We start from the raw sequence: 18921 nt of genomic DNA, 5'->3' as shown, positions 1-18921 counted from the left end.
CATCAGTGGCGCATCGTCCGAGAGCGATCTTTTGTCGCAATCGAGTTTTCCTGAACTTGTGCGAGACTTTGAACATTTGTGTTGCTACAGGATGTTCGTAGAGATGTCTCAACGACGTGTGGACCGCGAAAGGTGCGTTTTACCTGTCGGAAGGGATCGTGTAAGGCGTATTTTGGACTTAGATGCTGGCGAAGGACCAAGCACCCAACATGACCTGGCGCCTCAACACCATTCTGTGCGACCACGTGTGGATGAAAGTGGTTTAGGATCACAACGTGTGTCTCGTGTGCCTTTGGTAACCCCTAGGAAGCATCAGGGCGTCCTTAGGGGCATTCGTAGGAATTTGGGAGGCCTCCAACCAAGGGACATAGACGAGTATCTTTCGGAGCTTGATCGGGAATATGTCGCAAGTCCTCATTTTGATGGCGGATGGTCATCGAGTGATGAGGACATCAGTCCCGATGTCAGTGAGGACGAATATATGCCCCCAATGTCCGTTCGAGGCTCACATCCCGAAAGTGAGCTCGAATTTAGTGGTTTCAGTGCCTATGAGGGGGAGGATGGGGATATGGGGTTTAGTTTCATCGCGGATGACAATACTGAAAGCGAAGGCCTAAGTGAGGATGATGGGCCAATTGGGGGCGGGGGGGGGGGGTGGGGGGGGGGGGGGGGGGTAGTGTGCGAAATCGTGCCCGTGCGCACGTAGAAGGTCAGCTCGTTGCGCCAGCCAAGGTGAAGGCCGGTCGTCCGAGAGCGACGAGGGGTGGACGGAGAACCCCACCCCTCCTAACATGCACCCATTCACGGCAACACCTGGGCTCACTGTACAGTACCCCTGACTGCTCTGGGGTCATCCAGTTGTGCCTTACGCGGGAATTGGCTGGGAGTACCTGGTAGAAGAGACGGTGGACTAACGCTCCAGTACTGCCGGTAAGAATTACGGACGACATTGTCGTATTATTGGCGGGGGGTGCAAACCTCATTGATATGGCGCATTTTTTGGGGATCCACATTGTATTGTTGGTATGACCAACTGCTGCCGACGTTGGGCATATTGGAGGCGGAATTATTTTTTATGTACGCCCAATGTGCCTGGCGTTATGTCCCGTGATAATTTCCTGGCGTTGACAGGTATTTCATACCTGTCCAACGCCTTCAACCGAAGGGCCATAACCCGGAATAACAGTGATCGCCTCATCCTAATCCGCCCATGTTGGAATACATTCGTGAACGGTGTAGAAATCTCGTGGTTCCTGGAAGAACTTTCTTTGGATGAGGGGATGATGCCTTACAAAGGACGTCTGAGCATTGAAGTGTATAACCCCAAGAAGCCGAAGAAATATGAGTGAAATTTTTTTTTATTACCGAGTCCAACACTAGATACGTCGTGGACTTTACAGCGTATTCCGGGGTCTTCTCCACGCTGCGTGACACTGTATTCAGTCTTGTGGGGGACGTTTCGTAAACAGGATATCACCTGTTTATGGATAATTATTATAAACTCGGTATCCCTGCCCAGGAACTGTATGAGCAGGTGTGTACGTAGTGGTACCCTTCGGTTGTGCAAGGGGCCCCGATTTCCCTCAAAGAGGTATGCTAGTCATCCGCAACAACCTGCAAGAGGAGAGACAGAGTGGCGGCGGAAGGGCGCTGTCTTCGTCATCTGTTGGAAGGGTGTCCGACTTGTCCCCATGATTACGACGAGTCCATGAACCCATCCAAGAAGAGATCGTACAGCGGAGAAGACACGTCGATAGGGCCGAGTTGTGTTTGAGGAGTTTCGTATCGAGCGGCCTACCGTCATTGGGCACTACAACAGGCACATGGGAGGAGTTGATCTCTTTGATCAGCTCATCCAGTATTATCCCTTCGCCAGGAGAACCAGGAGGTGGACACAGAAGCTCCTCAAATACATCCTTCAGTTGGCCTTCCAAAATGCCGACATACTGTACTGTGGGTACCGCGGTGACAATCTTCCGAGGTTGTCCCACATACAGTTCCTAGAGGTAGCCGGGAATGCCCTCATCAACTTCAATCACTGACCCCCTGAACCGAGCTGCAGATCTGCCCCTAGTGGAAAGGGCAGATAGGAGGGCCAACTTTGGTCGACCTGTCGCCGCCCCTGCTGCTGCCGCCCTGCTGACGACGACCCCTCTTGCTGCCGGCCCCGCCATCACCCGCTTCTCGTTGGGTAGTGGACCCGTGTGTCGGCTGCAGCCAGGGGATCACACACTGGAGGCCCTAGAAGGGCGCAGGCAGAAACGGTGCCGGGTGTGCCATATGAATGGCAGAAGGAGAGACACCCGGTTCTTCTGTTGTACCTGCAAAATTGCTCTTTGCAGGATAGGGGACTGTGACCGTAAATACCACAGTACGGTCATGTATTGGAGTGTGCCTAATAAACCGACAGCGGAGGGCGCACGGGGCCGCCGGGCCCATCAGCAGTAAGGGCGCGCGTCTCCCTCCTCCACCTGTACCTCGTCATGTCGAGAGGAAAAAAATGCAAGACTCTTCAATGGAGGAGGGAGAAAACAAGAATAGAACGAAGAGTCAGGATTACGAGTGAGTATTCTGCATTTATTTTATATTTGTTTTTATATTTATTACAAGTTTTTATATATCCGTATCTGTGCATGGTAAAATAATAATAAGACAATTCATTGTATGCGAAAAGAAGTGTCACCTGCATTCCTTTTATTTATGTATTTGTACCAGAATCGAAAAATGTAATATATATATATTATATAAATATATATATACAGTGGACCCCCCGTATTCGCGTTCTCCGGATTCGCGGACTCACACATTCGCGGATTTCTCTCAGGAACGTTTCCCTGTATTATTGCGGAAAATTCGCGCATTCGCGGTATTTTTCTATGAGAAATATCCACAAATTCCTGGTTTTCGTTATCAATTTCATCATAAAATGCACTTTTTGTGATAAAACTATTAAAAAACCAAGTATGAAAATTTTTAGTGGTTTTTCTTAAGTTTTAACTAACAAAATAGGCTGTTTTTAGCCTTTTTATAGGGGTTCCAAACATTCGCGGATTCTAACTATTCGCTGGGTCTGGTACGTACCCCCGCGAATACGGGGGGACCACTGTTATATATATATATATATATATATATATATATATATAATATATATATATATATATATATATATATATATATATATACATACAGGCGGCCCTCGGTTAGCGGCAGGGGTTCGTTCCTGGCCACCGACGCCAAGCGATTTTCGACGCTGAGCGATTTTAAAGCCTACGGCCGCTGCCACACCTTCTTTCGAAACTCTAGACCAGTCAAAGGCGCCGTAATCCCACAACGGCGCAATAAGTAAAATTATATTTATGTAGTATAGTACTATAGAATTTACTGTACTGTACATGTGGGTGTCTAGAGTATGTAAAGATATAATAAAGTTTATACAGTGTACAGGTAGCTGTAGTGTTCAGGTTACGATCATTTAGTCTACGATAGTTCGATTTTATGAGAGATCAAATTACAATGGCCTAACTTTATCCATCTTCTGAGTTACATAAGTTCAATAACAGCAAAAGAGAGTGATGAAAGTATGGTTTTAACGTTATACTCGTTGCGTGAACGTGTACAGCCATGAACAACCGAACGAGAAACTACTTTTTTTTTCTAAGTACAACTGAACTGGATAACATCTGTTTGGCTTGTATTTCAATCATCGTACTACAGTGTAACATTACCGTACTTGTTATAAATGGCGTTATGTATAGAAGAGAACTGGAGATATCTTAATGTAATAACTTTATTCGCTATAGATCAGAGATCAATATAGATTAAAGATCAATCGGGAAATATACCGTTAAATTTAAACCTAGTTATAACTGAAGCTGAGAAAACTGTTCAAGCTGCTAATGACTATTATCGTACTCGGCAACAAGGATAAAACTGCAGTAAACGTTCTGCCATCACACACAACTGTAGATAAAATTGGGATAAAATCATTTTAATCAAAACTACTGTGCTTGAAAGAAACACATTTACTGTTGGTTTCACGCCGATATAAGATAAGTAACGTAAAGTTCATATTACGATGATATAAAGGATTACGTATTGCAAACGGAATCACGTAATTTTTTACGCAATAAACATCCCGCCAACGTAATCTGTTAACGAAAAAATAGTAGTTCACATTCACAACGAGACTATTCAATAAATATTTCCACCTAAAAACACGCTGTATAAGGAAAAATAACTTTGTCACATATAAGTCAAGTATATAGATATTCGTTTATGCTACTAACTAGAAGCAAGAGCATTCGCTCAGAATTGCGTTATGGTGAAACAGACTCGTATTCATCAGCTGATTTCAAAACCACAACATTGGCCGCTTCGCGGAATACGGGCTTAAGTTTGCCGTAGTATTTTATACAATAATATGAGAATACATACAATATTCTTGGATACAGTAAAATAATGTATAACATTAAAGGATTTATGGAAAAGATGCATTATTAATAAAATAACACAATGCATTTTTCGGAATTGGCAGACAAGAACGAACATGAAAAAACCATCCCCTGACAACGTGGAGCGTAGTTACAAAGGCTGCCTTAATTTGTATCTTATTTCTGTACAAAAAATGAAAATACCTTTACGCAATATATTTTCATACACAAACTTAAAAGCATAAACATTTGAAAAATCGACACATCGATCGCTAAATTTGCACTTTTTTTTTTTTTTTGAACTCGATATTTTCGGAAGAGTGGCAGACGGCGGCATACAAGAACGAACTTGAAAAAAAACATTGTAGTCGATAACTGAAGGGGAGTTTCAAAAGCTGCCTTTTTATCATATTTCTGCACAGAAATAAAAATACCCTATTTGTAATACATTTTCTATACATTTTAAACATAAAAGCATAAACATGTATAAAATCGACACATCGATCGCTAATTTGCACTTTTTTTAAATCTATATTTTCGGAAGAGCGGTCAGGCGGCGGATTACAAGAAAGAACATGAAAAAACATCGTATTTGATAACATGAAGGGCAGTTTCAAAAGCTGCCTTTGTATCATATTTCTGTACAGAAATAAAAATGCCTTTCACGTATACATTTTTCATACACATTTAAACAAAGCATGAACAATTATGAATCGACACATCCATAGCTAAATTTTCACTTATGTAACTCGATATTTTCAGCATAGAACAGCGGTCAGAGGCATATATTTTACCCTAATACCTACGTAATAACTCTCCATAAAATTTTGTTATATTATTTGCATAACCTGTATGGTCTGAACGGCATTTCTACATATGTATGAACTCGTTAGACAACGGCGCTAGCGGCGCTGTTAACTGAAATTTGTGCCGTAAAGATACCTTTAAAATGCCTTATTTTTTTAATGAATATTTTTGACGACCAGCATAAAACCGATTCGCCGTTGAGTGATGCGCCGTTAACCGCGGGCTGCCTGTGTATGTATATATAGATATATATATATATTATTTTATATATATTGGTATTTTTGGGTAAGCAAATTACATAACAGTCTAGTAATATTCAATCATTTATCTTCACTTTAAAACAAATTGGATAAGTCTCTAGAACAATATTTAGATTTATGGCGAATTTTTGAAAAAAAAAAAAAAAAACTATTTTCTTCCCTCCGCGCGACGATTCTCGGCCGAAAATCTCCGAAATGTGTAGGTCACATTCTCCTAATATTTCTGCCTTTTCATATTAGGCTTTTTTATAGAGTTTCATATATGAAAATGTGTGCAACAACATGCAGAATACAACAATAAATATTTGAAGGTTGTAGCATTCTCAGTTTTGAAATCTTTGCATAAAAAGTAAGATAATAGGAAAAAACTACGATCGGTCAAAATTTGACTCAACCGAAATGGTCGAAAAAAACGCATTTGTAACGTAAAACTCTTACAGTCTAGTAATATTCAATCATTTATCTTCACTTTAAAACAAATTGGAAGTCTCTAGAATAATATTTAGATTTATAATAAATTTTTTTGAAAAAAACTATTTCTTCCCTCCGCGCGCCGATTCTCGGCCGAAAATCTCCGAAATGCGTAGGTCACATTCTCCTAATATTTGTGCCTTTTCATATTAGGCTTTTTATAGAGTTTCATATACGAAAATTTCCGCAAAAACATGCAGAATACAACAAAAACTATTTGAAGATTGTAGATTTCTCATTCTTGAAATATTTGCATAAAAATTAACGATAAATAGGAAAAAAACTATGGTAACTTTGGACTCAACTTTGACTCAACCGAAATGGTCGAAAACGCATTTGTAACATAAAACGCTTACAGTCTAGAATATTCATCATTTATCTTCACTTTAAAACAAATTGGAAGTCTCTAGAACAATATTTAGATTTATGGTGAATTTTTGAAAAAAAGCTTTTCTTCCCTCTGCGCGCCGATTATCGGCAGCGAATCTCCGAAATGCGTAGGTCACATTCTCCCTAATATTGTGCCTTTTCATATTAGGCTTTTTATAGTTTCATATATGAAAATGTGCACAAAACATGCAGAATACAAAAAAACAAATATTTGAAGTTTGTAGCATTTCTCATTTTCGAAATCTTTGCATATAAAAAAAAATTTTCTTTATAAAAGAATTTAGACATTTGGTCACTTTAAACTCATCCGAAATGGTCGAAAACTGCAATTGTAAGCTAAACTCTTGACAGTATCGTAATATTCCATCATTTAACTTCATCTTGAAACAAATTCTAAGTCTCTATACGAATTCATGCATCTTTTGTGATAATATTTTCTCTGTGTTACTTTTATCGTTTTACAATGTGTTAAATACCAAAATGATCGCAATTTAGTGTACATTACAAGGAAAAAAAAGTAACTTGTTACCTTTAACCGTTTTACGCACAGCACGATTTGAATACAATTATATATGAAATTTCGTTTTTGCGCTATCATATATTGCATTATTTATATATGATAATGATAATTTTTTTTCATTTCTGATGGTTGCATACTAAACTTCAGCCAATGACAAAAAAGGGAGCCAAAAATGAACTCTTAATCTTGAAAACTAAGCGCGCTGTGATTTTTTGAAAAACTATATCCTCCGCTGTCCGCGCTCGCTCCGAAACAACCTCCGGCACATGGGAGACAATTTGATTTTACCGCTTCAGCGTTTTAAGGGTTAATTATAGAAATTAAGTAGATTCTTTTATGTCTACTGTAAAAATACGTCATTGTTTACGAGTGAGATTTGGTAGTGAAACCACTATTAGATACGTAACGTGTGCCATTCGGTAGCGAACGCAATCTTAAGCTTTGTTAAGCTTGCTGGTAAAGAGGAGGTTAGCCTTAGCTTAAATCAGAGAAGCTGCTATGGTATAGAATAATTATAGAAATCAAGACGATTCTTTTATGTCTGCTGTAAAAAGACGTCAATGTTTACGTATGAGATCTGGTAGTGACACAGTTTACATATGTAACGCATGCGCGGTAACGAACACAATCTGTATGCTTGGTTATAAAGCGTCCTCGTAAAAAAGAGGTTAGATTGATATTAAACTCAAGAGATGCTGGTACGTAATGGTATAGTAATTATAGAAATTAAGAAGATTCTTTTATTTATACGTACGTATATATGTACCATGCAGTACCATAATAATTGTCAAAGTCCAGTAAGCCTGAAACCAGCCCTGATATTGGACAATTTACTGTAAAAGACGCACCTTTTTTATAAGGACACTTATGAAACAAACTCATTAGTATCATAACATTTACTGAAAGATAAAAGATAATTTTAAGCGTTTTTGTATACAGTATTGCAGTCGACTCCGTATAAGATTTACCATAAATTAATATTCAATGTAAACGTTTCTAGGCTTATAGCGACGATATGGTTTGTTTACTACCATAGTCCCGCTATAAACCACCAGGGCTGCGCTATGGTTTGTTTACATCCTTAAATGCTGACTTACTGTAGGCAAATTTTCGTAAGTTTTTGATAAATATAAATTGGGTTTAATTTTAATAGTTTATTAATTTACTGTAATAATTAGACTTGCTTTTCAATGTTTTTATTATGTTAGCAACACATTTTATGCCTACCCACTACACTACGTTCTACTTACTATTTACCTAGGTAGCCTATGGCGCTTGGTCAACATCGGTTGGACGCAAGCCAGTTTTTTTTTTTATACTGTATATTATACATTTAAAATTACAAATATACGTTTAACATGATATTTAACTTTTAACTTATTTAGTTGTAATTGTAATTTACATGTAATGTATTGTATAAAAAGGCAAGGTTAGGGTAATAAAACTGATGGTCAAGAACGGATTAATCCGTTTTCAGTTATGTCTTATGGGAAAACTTGATTCGAGGCTCTACTGTATATATATATATAGTGTCTATATATATATATATATATATATATATATATATATATATATATATATATATATACTATATATATATATATATATATATATATATATATACATACAGGCAGTCCCAGGGTTACGACGGGGGTTCCGTTCTTGAGGCGCGTCGTAAGCCAAAAAATCGTCGTAAGCCGGAACGACACTTGGAAATATGCCTTAAACTAAGAAAAAGTTAGAGAGACCTTACCTGTGTGACATGCAAGTATATTGCATGATGTGTAGTGTGGTTATTTCAATGGCAAAGGATGGTTCTTGAAGGTATAATTCTTTATTAAACTCTTGTGACACTATAAAGCACAATGTACTACACTTAATCCTTAGGTTAGATTATACACTAAACACTATTATACGACACTGTACACTAATCCTTTGGTAGATCCTGGAGTACACTAAAATCCCAGTCTGGTAGCTCTGGAACGGTAAAAGTATAACACAATTAGTACAAAAATACTACACAAAGTCCTGAATGCAATATGTAAATTATAGATATCAAGAGTAAAAAAGAGTTAATGTATGTAATTAATTCCTTACTTTTAGTTTATAATTCCTTACTTTGAGTTATAAGTCAAGAGTAAAAAAGTTAATGTATGTAATTATTCCTTACTTTTATTTTAGTTTAAAGTTCATGCGTATGTACTGATGCACCAAAGTCTTATGTGGTCCCCATAGCCTACATCATTCAGGGGGTTCTGGAATGTACAAAAAATAATTAGTATGTCAGTAAGTACTCTATGCATAGTAAGTTACATACAGTAATATGCACCATACAGTGGTTTAATATCACATATATAACATGTATAAAACTTAGTTAATGTATGTTAATTAATTCCTTACCTTTAGTTTAAAGTTGTTGTGCTATGTACCCTGGATGCACAAAGTCTTATGTGGCCTGTCAGTAAGATCTAGCATAGTAAGTTACATACAGTAATATGCACCATACAGTGGTTTAATATCAACTGGTATGCATAGTAAATGATTGGTCTACACACCCCCTGTTCAGCAGGAGTGTACAGTATTGTACGTAATTCCCATGAGGACCTTGATCACTTATCCCATGTGAGAGATCTTGGTCACTTTTTTTTAGTATGTACGTATAAAAACTTACTTAATGTATGTTTACTACTATGTATAATTCCTTACCTTTATGTTATGTAGTAACCCTGGACAAAGTTTTATGTGGCCCCATAGCCTGCATCATGGATGGGGGTCCTGGTTTTTCTGGAATGTACCAAAAAAGTATCAAAGTTAAGTCATGTTATGTAATGTTTAGTAAGTTACATACAGTAACCATACGTCCACGAGGTTTATAACATGTATGTACATAATCAAACTTGGTTGGAAATTCCTGTAAAAAAAAGTTATGTACGTATGTAATACTACTGTATGTAAAAAACCTTACTGTTCATACTTTGTTACACTATACATGTTACATGATACGTATACTTTCCTGAAGGGTTTTTCCATCCAAAAATGGTGCTTCTACTTGTAGTTATCCCTTGATGACACTTGTAGTAGTAATTTGTTAGTAACACCTGGAGTTGTGTGAAAAATGTTGGTTCTGGAAGGAAAAAGTAACAAAATTAGTGTACAAAATATACACTACAGAAAGTTGTGAATGCAATATGTTAATTACTGTAGATATATCAAAGAGTACTAAAAGAGTTAATGTATGTAATTAATTCCTTACTTTAGTTTAAAGTTGTCGTTCAATGTAACCCTGGATGGACAAAGCTTATGTGGCCCCATAGCCCTACATCATTCAGGGGACTCTGGAATGTACAAAAAATAATTTTGTCAGTAAGTCCTCTATGCAGAGTAAGTTACATACAGTAATATGCACCATACAGTGGTTTAATATCACATATAACATGTAGTATAAAACTTAATTTAGAAATTCCTTACATAACTTACCAACTTTTAGTGAGTCTCAAAGCTGTTACCTAGTTGTGGGAGATGGAGGTGGAGGTGTAGAGCATTCATGATAAGGATGCATTCCAAACCTAACTTCAGTGTGCTTTATCACAGATAACAGGCTAGGATGATGGGCAGTCTGGAAATGAAGAATTAATATTAAAGGGACAGTATGTAAACCCACTTAGGTGTACAAATTTATTGTACGTATGCAAACTTAAACACACTGAGAATTCCTTACCTTCAGCAAAATGAAGACATGTAGGCTATGTTAGAGGTCTGGTTTATGTAAGTCACAGGTGCATGCCAGTCTGGAACGATATAATGTAATAGTACATATGATTATATAGTATGTATGTTACATACATAACATGGTTATTACATATGTAATAATAAAACATTAATAAACAAAAATAAATGTCCTTACCAAATTCTAGTGGTTGGCTTGCTTACTGGGATGGCCATATGGTACATGAGAGTGGGTGGCTGGGCTATGGAGTGGGATGGGCAGGTGCTTGGGAGTCCGACTGATAAAAAATATATAAAATGATAGTTACTACTACTGTAACTACTGCACATGTTATTACTGTTTGACATATGTAGTGTGTAATACGTATGTTCAATATAAAAATGAAGAATTCTTTTACCTGAAGGAATGGGAGAGGTGATACTACTCGTATCAACTGATTTGGGCTCTGGAGAGGTGATACTCGTATCAACTGATGAGGGAACATCTAGATCTGGAAAGAATGATAGGGTACATAAATATATTATAAGGAAGGGGATGTAATTGTAGCATATTGTACACTTTTAATAAAATTTCATTAGCAATTTATGAAACATTTTATACAAATTTGTTAAGGATTCCTTACCTGATGTATAGGGCGAGGCATCAAAACCATGGAAAGGCTCAGGGTCATCTGGGTACCTGATTGTACACGTACAGGTGGGCGGGCTGATACAGAGGGTCCAGGTACAGGGGAGCGGGGGATCTGGAACTGTCACAGGTAGTACAGGGAGATCTGGAACTGTCACAGGTAGTACGGGAGATCTGGAACTGTCGTATACAGGGGATCTTGGAACTGCAATCACCAAAACTTCTTGCACTTAAAATGATGAAAATTAATGAAGTTACAATTTACTCTTACATTTAGTTGTTACATTAAAAATTAACACATTTTAATATGTACACTATGTAAACACATAAATTAGTAAAACAGTTTCAGAATTCCTTACCAGGACTAGGAGTGGGAGGTGATGGTACTGGAGACTTGTGAAAGAAAGTGTCAAGCCTGGACTGCACACTTCTCTTCATCTGCTTCTCCTTCAGGGTCTCCTTGTAGAAAGTCACCAAATCCATGATTCCTCTCTTGATTTTGTCAAACCTAGAAACGTTAGGGTCTTCTGCCTCAAAAGAAGCCAAGCCTCTCTCCAGATGAGTAAAACCCTCTGACAAGCCTTTCACAGTTAATGACCTGGGTTTTTGGCTCTGGTGCCGCCTCCTCTTCCTCAATCATTTGTTGTTCAAGTTCAAAGTAAGTTCCTCTGCAGACAATTCCTTCTCCATGGGAAGCCAGCAGCTCTGTTACATCATCAGGTTCAAGATCTAGTTTCAGCCTCTTGCTTAGCCCTACGATCTTCCTCGTCACAGTCTCGACGTCTTCTGCCTGGTCAAATAAAGCCTTTTTCAAAACTGTGCACAAACTGTGGACACAGTTTCTTCCAGGCGGCCCCTTTAAAGTGGTCGTCTTCACCTCGTCCAAGCACTTGCAATATTTTTCACTGCATCAGCAATGTTGTAGCCCTTCAGAATTGCTTCAGTGTCAACTCCTTGTTAGCTTCTATGGCCCTCAAAGCAAAACGTATGGTCCTTCTAAGGTAGTAAGCTTGAAATTAGCTATTACTCCCTGGTCCATTGGCTGTATCAGCAATGTGGTATTGGTGGGAGGTACACCACCTTCACATTAGGATGCATGTCGCTCAATTTGAAGGGTGACCAGGGGCATTGTCCAGGACTAAGAGGGCCTTAAAAGGCAGACCCTTCGAAGTCAAATACCGCTCCACTGCTGGCACGAAATGGTCATTGAACCAATCTTCGAAGACCATTAAGGTAACCCAAGCCTTCTTGTTTGATTTCCAATCACAGGGAGTTGACTCTTGAAAATGCCCTTGAAAGCCCTGGGATTCTCGGCCAAATACACCAGCAAGGGCTTCAGTTTCAAATCACCACTTGCATTGGCCCCAAACAGCAAAGTCAGTCGCTCCTTTCCAGCTTTATGGCCAGGTGCTGACTTCTCCTCCTTGGAAAGGTACGTTCGATTTGGCATTCTTTTCCAAAATAATCCAGTCTCATCCACATTAAAGACTTGGTCAGCCGTGTAACCACCATCCTTAATTATCTCAGCCAAACCACCTGGAAAACTTTCTGCTGCTTCGCTATCAGCACTAGAGCTTCACCTTGCAGCTTACATTATGCAAATTTTGCACGAGCCTTAAAACGGTTAAAACCAACCTCTACTCGCGGAAAATTCACCACCAGCACTGCCGTCGCCAAACTTTTTCACTACTGCCTCATGCAGCGCTCTAGCCTTCTCCTGGATCACACTTAAGCTCACCGGAACACGTCGCTGGTTTCTGGTCCTCCAGCCAGATCATGAGCAATTTCTCCATTTCAACAATGCTCTGGCTACGTGCTTCTCGTTTATCACCGTTTGACTTCATCGGTGCAGCATCCTTAACATGCTTCAGAATACGTTCCTTGTCCTTCACAATGGTTACCACCGTGGTCCTGCTCAAGCCTAAAGAACGGCCTATTTCGGTGTTAGTTTCTCCCTTCTCCGAACGCTTTATCACGTCATATTTGACCTCCATCGTGATGACCTTCCTCTTCTTGGATGAACTATCATCGGAGGAAGTACTTTGGCGTTTAGGAGCCATTGTAAATTTGCGAAAATGGCAAGGAATTTCAGCAACGTCTTAGCACACCAACCTAGTGCAAATGCAGGCAGGCACGCTTTATTGAAGTGGCGTCCTTTCGTATTGTTACGCTTGGCGTCCTCGACTGTCCGAGGTCGTGTTGTTTCGGTCAATTTACCATACAGTTTAATAGCGTTAATTAATTTATGCACCTCCGCTCAAAAACTAGTTCTGCATATGAGGTATCGTTAAAAAGCATAACAAAACTCGTAACCTTGGAATTTGTGTTGTAATCTAACCAGAAACTTGGTTTTTTTCAATTATGTACTGGAAACAAGCAATGATTTTCATTATATTTGCGCTTTTGGACTGTTTTAAACTGCTCATCCCAAGCTAGTGTATTCATTCGCCCGCAAACTAGTTCCGCATATGCGCCGTCACTAAAAAAAATTCAAAAAAATACGAAACAAAAAAAAAAAAGTGTCAAAAATCATCATAACCTCAAAATTTTTGTTGTAATGTAACCAAAACATATTTTTATTATGTACTTTGCTAAACTATAAAGGATTTTTATCATAGCATGCGTTTTTTAAAGCATCGTTAACTCGGAGCGTCGGAAGCGTCAGCGTCGTAACCTCGGCAACAAGCGTCGTAACCAGGACGGAATTTCCATTGAATATTTAACGAAAAAAGCGTCGTAACCTCGGAACGTCGTAAGCCTGGAACCGTCGTAACCCGGGGACCGCCTGTATATATGTATATATATATATATGTATATATATATATATATATATATATATATATATATATATATGTGTGTGTGTGTGTGTATTTATATTTATATTTATATTAATATTAATATACGTATTATGAGAAGAGAAAATGTTTGTGTAATATACCCCCAAATACTTACCTAGTTAATCATTTCTGTAACTGCTAAGGTTTATTATTCTATTAAAGTAAGTTTTCCTAAGCAAATGGTTCTCAAACTTTTTTATGATTGACCTTATTTGGAACATTTCAATCCTTCACAACCTAGAGTAAAGTTAAGAGAAAGAAAATGTACAGATATATATGCACTATTTTGAAAAAAAAAATATGTATAGCTTTTCATTCACAAAACTAAACTAGTAGGATCCAAAGCGGTGCTTTTAACCTATCCCAAGGGAGGGGGGAGGCTATCCCAAGGGAGGGGGGAGGCAGGGGTGAACATACATTACATAAGTAATTTGTTAAAAAAAAAAAATTCAATTGAGTAACTGAAAAACACTGAGAGCGTGATCAATTCCGTGTGTCTCTGCAACCCACGAAAATTTATCTCACGACCAAAAGTTTGAGAACCACTGTCCTAGGCTGCAGATATGTTTATAGCTCTTGTGTAGCAGATAAGACGGACCGACCTTAACTTGCACAAGAATTACATATTGAAGATGCATTTAGTGATCATCCCTGTGGTGGTCTCAGTGATTCAATAAGTGTACTACGTACATGTATTTTCTAATCATGATAGAAAGGGCTCAAGGCTTTACACTTGTTATTCGAAGGCCCATCTTAATTTTAATGCTTCCTCCTGAAAATGATGAATGTTCTCTGGCAAGAGCTATTAGTTTTAGAGCAAGCTGCAGTTTTATGAGCAAAAGAAATATTTTTCTTTTGAATGATACATTCTGGTCAAATTTAATAGCTGACTTTTGTTAATTACCTCCCTTACCTTGCTAATTCGTACTATTTCAACTTTTCCTTCTTTTCACTTTGTTGTTTTAGCTTCATTAGATGTACATATATGACTGTTAGCCTTATAGCTGTGCTATAATAAAACTGATTACAATAACTTAGTGCTTTGATATTGAAATTTTACATGTCTAATCAAATAAAGCTGAATTCCACATATGTGGTAGGTAGCTTTAGCACATTAACATAAATAATTGAATTCTGTCATCATGGCAAAATATAACGCTAGCAGTTTATGAATTAGCAAAAATAGTAATGATAAAGTGTACTTAGTATTTAAAATTGAAAAATATAATCAAAGGCTGTAGGTTCTCTCAATTCATTCTATATGATTTATCTAATTAGTAACATGCATACTGTACTTTACTCACTAAACAGGTGCTGCCTGATTAGGTCATTATATACCATTTGTATTACAGTGGACCCAAGCCCAAGAGGCAAAAAACTGATCATGACAATGCATCCATAAATGCTGCCAATTCTAATCCTAATCTAGATGAAGAAAATGGAGCCTCCCCTCCAGTCCAGTAAGTTCCTTTTGTGTTTTACTTAACTGTAATATTTTGGAATCTTTCTTCTTAATTACATTTGCGAGATTTTTTTCTCTCCCAAATTGTCAGTTGGGGTGACTCCAGAACATTTAGTTCAAGCCAGATATCATATAATTCCTTTAAAGAAAGGATATTTGGTGAGAGTACACTATATTTGGGTTAAATGCAAAAATTAGGACCAGGCTCAGTGTTTTAGGGGACTCTGGGTCTAAAGGAGTTACTCATGCTTTGAAAACACTTCAATTTGCTGCATGGAAATGAAATTTCTAAGTTCCCTCATCAGGGTATCTTTGATTTTGTGACAGCATCATATCACTGGAAGGTTTCACCGAGACTGCATGAGGATAGTTTCAGTGAAATTGCATTTACCTTGTCTTCTGCATCTTGCAGAGATTTGCTGGTGTTCACAATTTGCGTCATACATCTCTTTCTGTGATAAAATTTGATAGTCTGGGTCACAGTAGTTCTCATTTACATTATAGGCAGTATATACTTAATGAGGAAAATACTGAGCCAGAGGGATTAGCCACTCCACCTCTTTCTCAAAGCGCTTTACCCTCTAGTAAAAATCCTGATCAGGAAAATGGAGAACTCATTATTCAGATATACAGATCTTTGTTGCATAAACATAGTAACATCTGAAAGGGCTTGACTTAAGTGCATCATTTGCATTACAGGCAGCGTGCACTTGAACAAAACTCTGAGCCAGAGGGAGTAGCCATTCAAAGTCCTTCCCAGATTCTAAATCAGGGAAATGGACAATCCCCTTCTGTACAGTAAGTTCCTTTTGTGATTGTACCTATATCTAATAATTCAGTATCTCCCTAAAGTTATACCAAAATAAGGGGAAAAAAAAAATTACCGTCCCACATGCTCAGATGTGATCATTCTGAACTAGAGCTGGTCAAGTGAGTACCTCAACACTTTTGTTTTTTTAATTCAGTTTTTTTCATTCAGAATTATATTTCTTATACAGTATTTTCTGGGCTCAGTTCGTGTCGGCCTGTGAAATAATCCTCAAGTTCATTATTTCTAGGTAAATAACCTAATAAATACCAGAGAAAAAATAAATTCAAGATGATGTCAGTATAACTGACTCGCTCACTCTATAAAAGAAGTGTCGGTATGGTAACAGGGGCGAGTGAGACCACTACCACAAACCACTTGCCATTTAGAACTTCCCACATCAAAATCCCCCACCTGAGAGAGCCGATCCCAAAGGAGGATGCGCCTGCTACTACTACTAATACCCACGCCAAGCGGAGTGCAGCGCCTCTAGTGGCCATCCTTTTATCTTAGCTCATCGCAGACACACACGTTTTTTCTCACTTGTGTTGTGATCGCTTTTTTGGGATTTTACTTCAAGATGGAACGCGCTGCTATCGCCACGGCTAAGTTAAGTACCCGAAAGGTTAAGAATTTGTATTTTTGTCTTCCAGGGACCAGTATTTTCCATTTTTTAGGTTTACATACGGTACAACCCCGGTTGACTCGTGGCGGCCATGAGCCCGCCTCGTGTTGTTAAGATTTCCCAGTCTTCCATACTGGGACGTCTTTCTTCCTTTCATGGGTTCTTATTTTGCGTTCATCTGCTTATTTACATCCTATTTTAGAATTTAGGAATTCACAGCCCATACCTTTGTTACCCAGTTATCTCTTTGGTTTAGGTATTTAGGGCTATAATGTGCTTTCCCCTAGTCCAGCATCCCAGCTTTTGCTCTTCATCGGCTACGGCTGGCTCCGAGTAGTCGACTGGTCTTCGGATCGGTTCGCCTTCTCCTGGACTCCTGTCTCTCTCACTCGTGTGTTCCTTCCATTCTTTTACGATGTATTTATTTATTTAGTATTACATTATTCAGTGTTATTTTATTCTGTTAGGCTAGCTTTTAAGGCGCCCAGTACCTAGGCTTTTCTTCCCCGTGTTCATTCACTCTTGGTACAGTTGGGTTCACGTGGTCCCTACCTAGTGGTTGTGTTGCTTACCGCCCCTTGGTCCACCCTCGATCACGTGTCCCACTGGGTGCCCTACCCTACTCCCTTCCCTCCCTTCCGCGCGGTAAGGGGGAGTCTGGCCGGGCTCGCCTCGGTTGTCATGACAACCATTTGTCGCCTCCCTCCCTCTCTCCCCGAGGGGGGCTCCGGGAAGACCCGGTCAGCTGGGAGTCTGTGTGACTATTACTATTTGTAGTCTTGGGTACCCGGGTAATCCGTTTTTCTCCCACGACGGACGAAGCCCCTGCTCACTAGCCGGGGGCCCCTTCGGTTGTCGGATTAGTAATTGGCTCCGCCAGCCACCGGGGTAGGGGTCTACTAGTGGTCTCAAAAGCTTGCCTACTACTACCTTCTTTCCGCTATCAGAGGGGAGCTTGCTTCCTTACCCGGGCACTCCTCTAGTAGTCGGAAGGAAGGCATGTCTTACTCTCTGTTTGTAGTATACATGCCCTTTTTATAATATTATTGTTACCTTATCATTAGCTGCCTCCGCCGTTCTCCTTCGTGGTTTTTCCTTTCTGGGCTTTCTCACCACTTCTGGTTGCTCTCCTTCTCCGTCCCCAGTGTACGCCGGAGACCTCAACCAGACCGCCCTAACAAACCACACGTATTGCGGTAGAGGGCTAGTTTTAATTTAACTTGCATACTCCGGCATGCAACGGAGTTAATGTTAGACTGTAAGTGTGTATTCTCGATACTCATGTATCCTTCCACTTACAGGCTACCAATTGCCAGGAACCAGGCTGCAATGCAGTCCTCCATGACCCCTGTGGCCACGAGGAGTGTAGGACCCACGCCCCGTGCGCTACTACCCACGGCGAACTGATCGTCTGGCACCACGAGGCATGTACCATATGCTACGACCTCGTGAGTCAGCTTTTGGATGGGGTAAGTAGGTTTCAAGGTAATTTTTCTCACCATTATATATCTCTAATGTCTTAGTTCTAAGTCTTAATTGTAAGCTATAGCTCCGCCGTTAGTCTTCATCGGTCCTCTCTTTCAGGCTGCCGCCGTTAAGGAAGTCGCTCTAGCAACCCTGAAGGCTTGGTTAGGCGGCTTCGGCAAGAACGCCGCCAAGGGACAGCCATACATCCTTGATAAGAAGTTGGCTGTCCAGATCTTCCCCGGAGGGAAAGCGACAGGATATGTGGACCCCGCCACGGCAGCCCCAGCCATGGCTTCTATTCAGCGCGAGGTACAGCAGACCTTCGGGAATGTATCAACTCAGGAAACCGTGCCGGACGTCGCCACTTTGGACATTAATATAGAGCCAATGGCGGTAGTGTTGAGGATTTGTTGGTCGAGGTAGGTACTATTCGGGCGCCCAAGCCCGTTTCCTTTGGGCGCACCTGGATCTTCTTCTCCTGTTCCTTCCT

At 39.6% G+C, this 18921-nt stretch overlaps 1 protein-coding gene across 1 annotated transcript in view; it reads left to right on the top strand.

Moving 5' to 3' along the window:
* The window catches only part of LOC135203631 (uncharacterized), a 109572-nt gene that overhangs the window by 27978 nt on the left and 62673 nt on the right, over positions 1 to 18921 (top strand). Inside the window, exons 4-5 of the mRNA XM_064233467.1 lie at positions 15422 to 15529; positions 16231 to 16329. Of these exons, the coding sequence (XP_064089537.1) occupies positions 15422 to 15529; positions 16231 to 16329 (207 nt within the window). The remainder of the gene's footprint in view (positions 1 to 15421; positions 15530 to 16230; positions 16330 to 18921) is intronic.

This window comes from Macrobrachium nipponense, chromosome 36, assembly GCF_015104395.2.
Source record: "Macrobrachium nipponense isolate FS-2020 chromosome 36, ASM1510439v2, whole genome shotgun sequence".
In the NCBI taxonomy this organism is placed as follows: Eukaryota; Metazoa; Arthropoda; class Malacostraca; order Decapoda; family Palaemonidae; genus Macrobrachium; species Macrobrachium nipponense.
The sequence above is the reverse complement of the archived record's forward strand: the minus strand, read 5'-3'. Positions and strand labels throughout refer to the sequence as shown.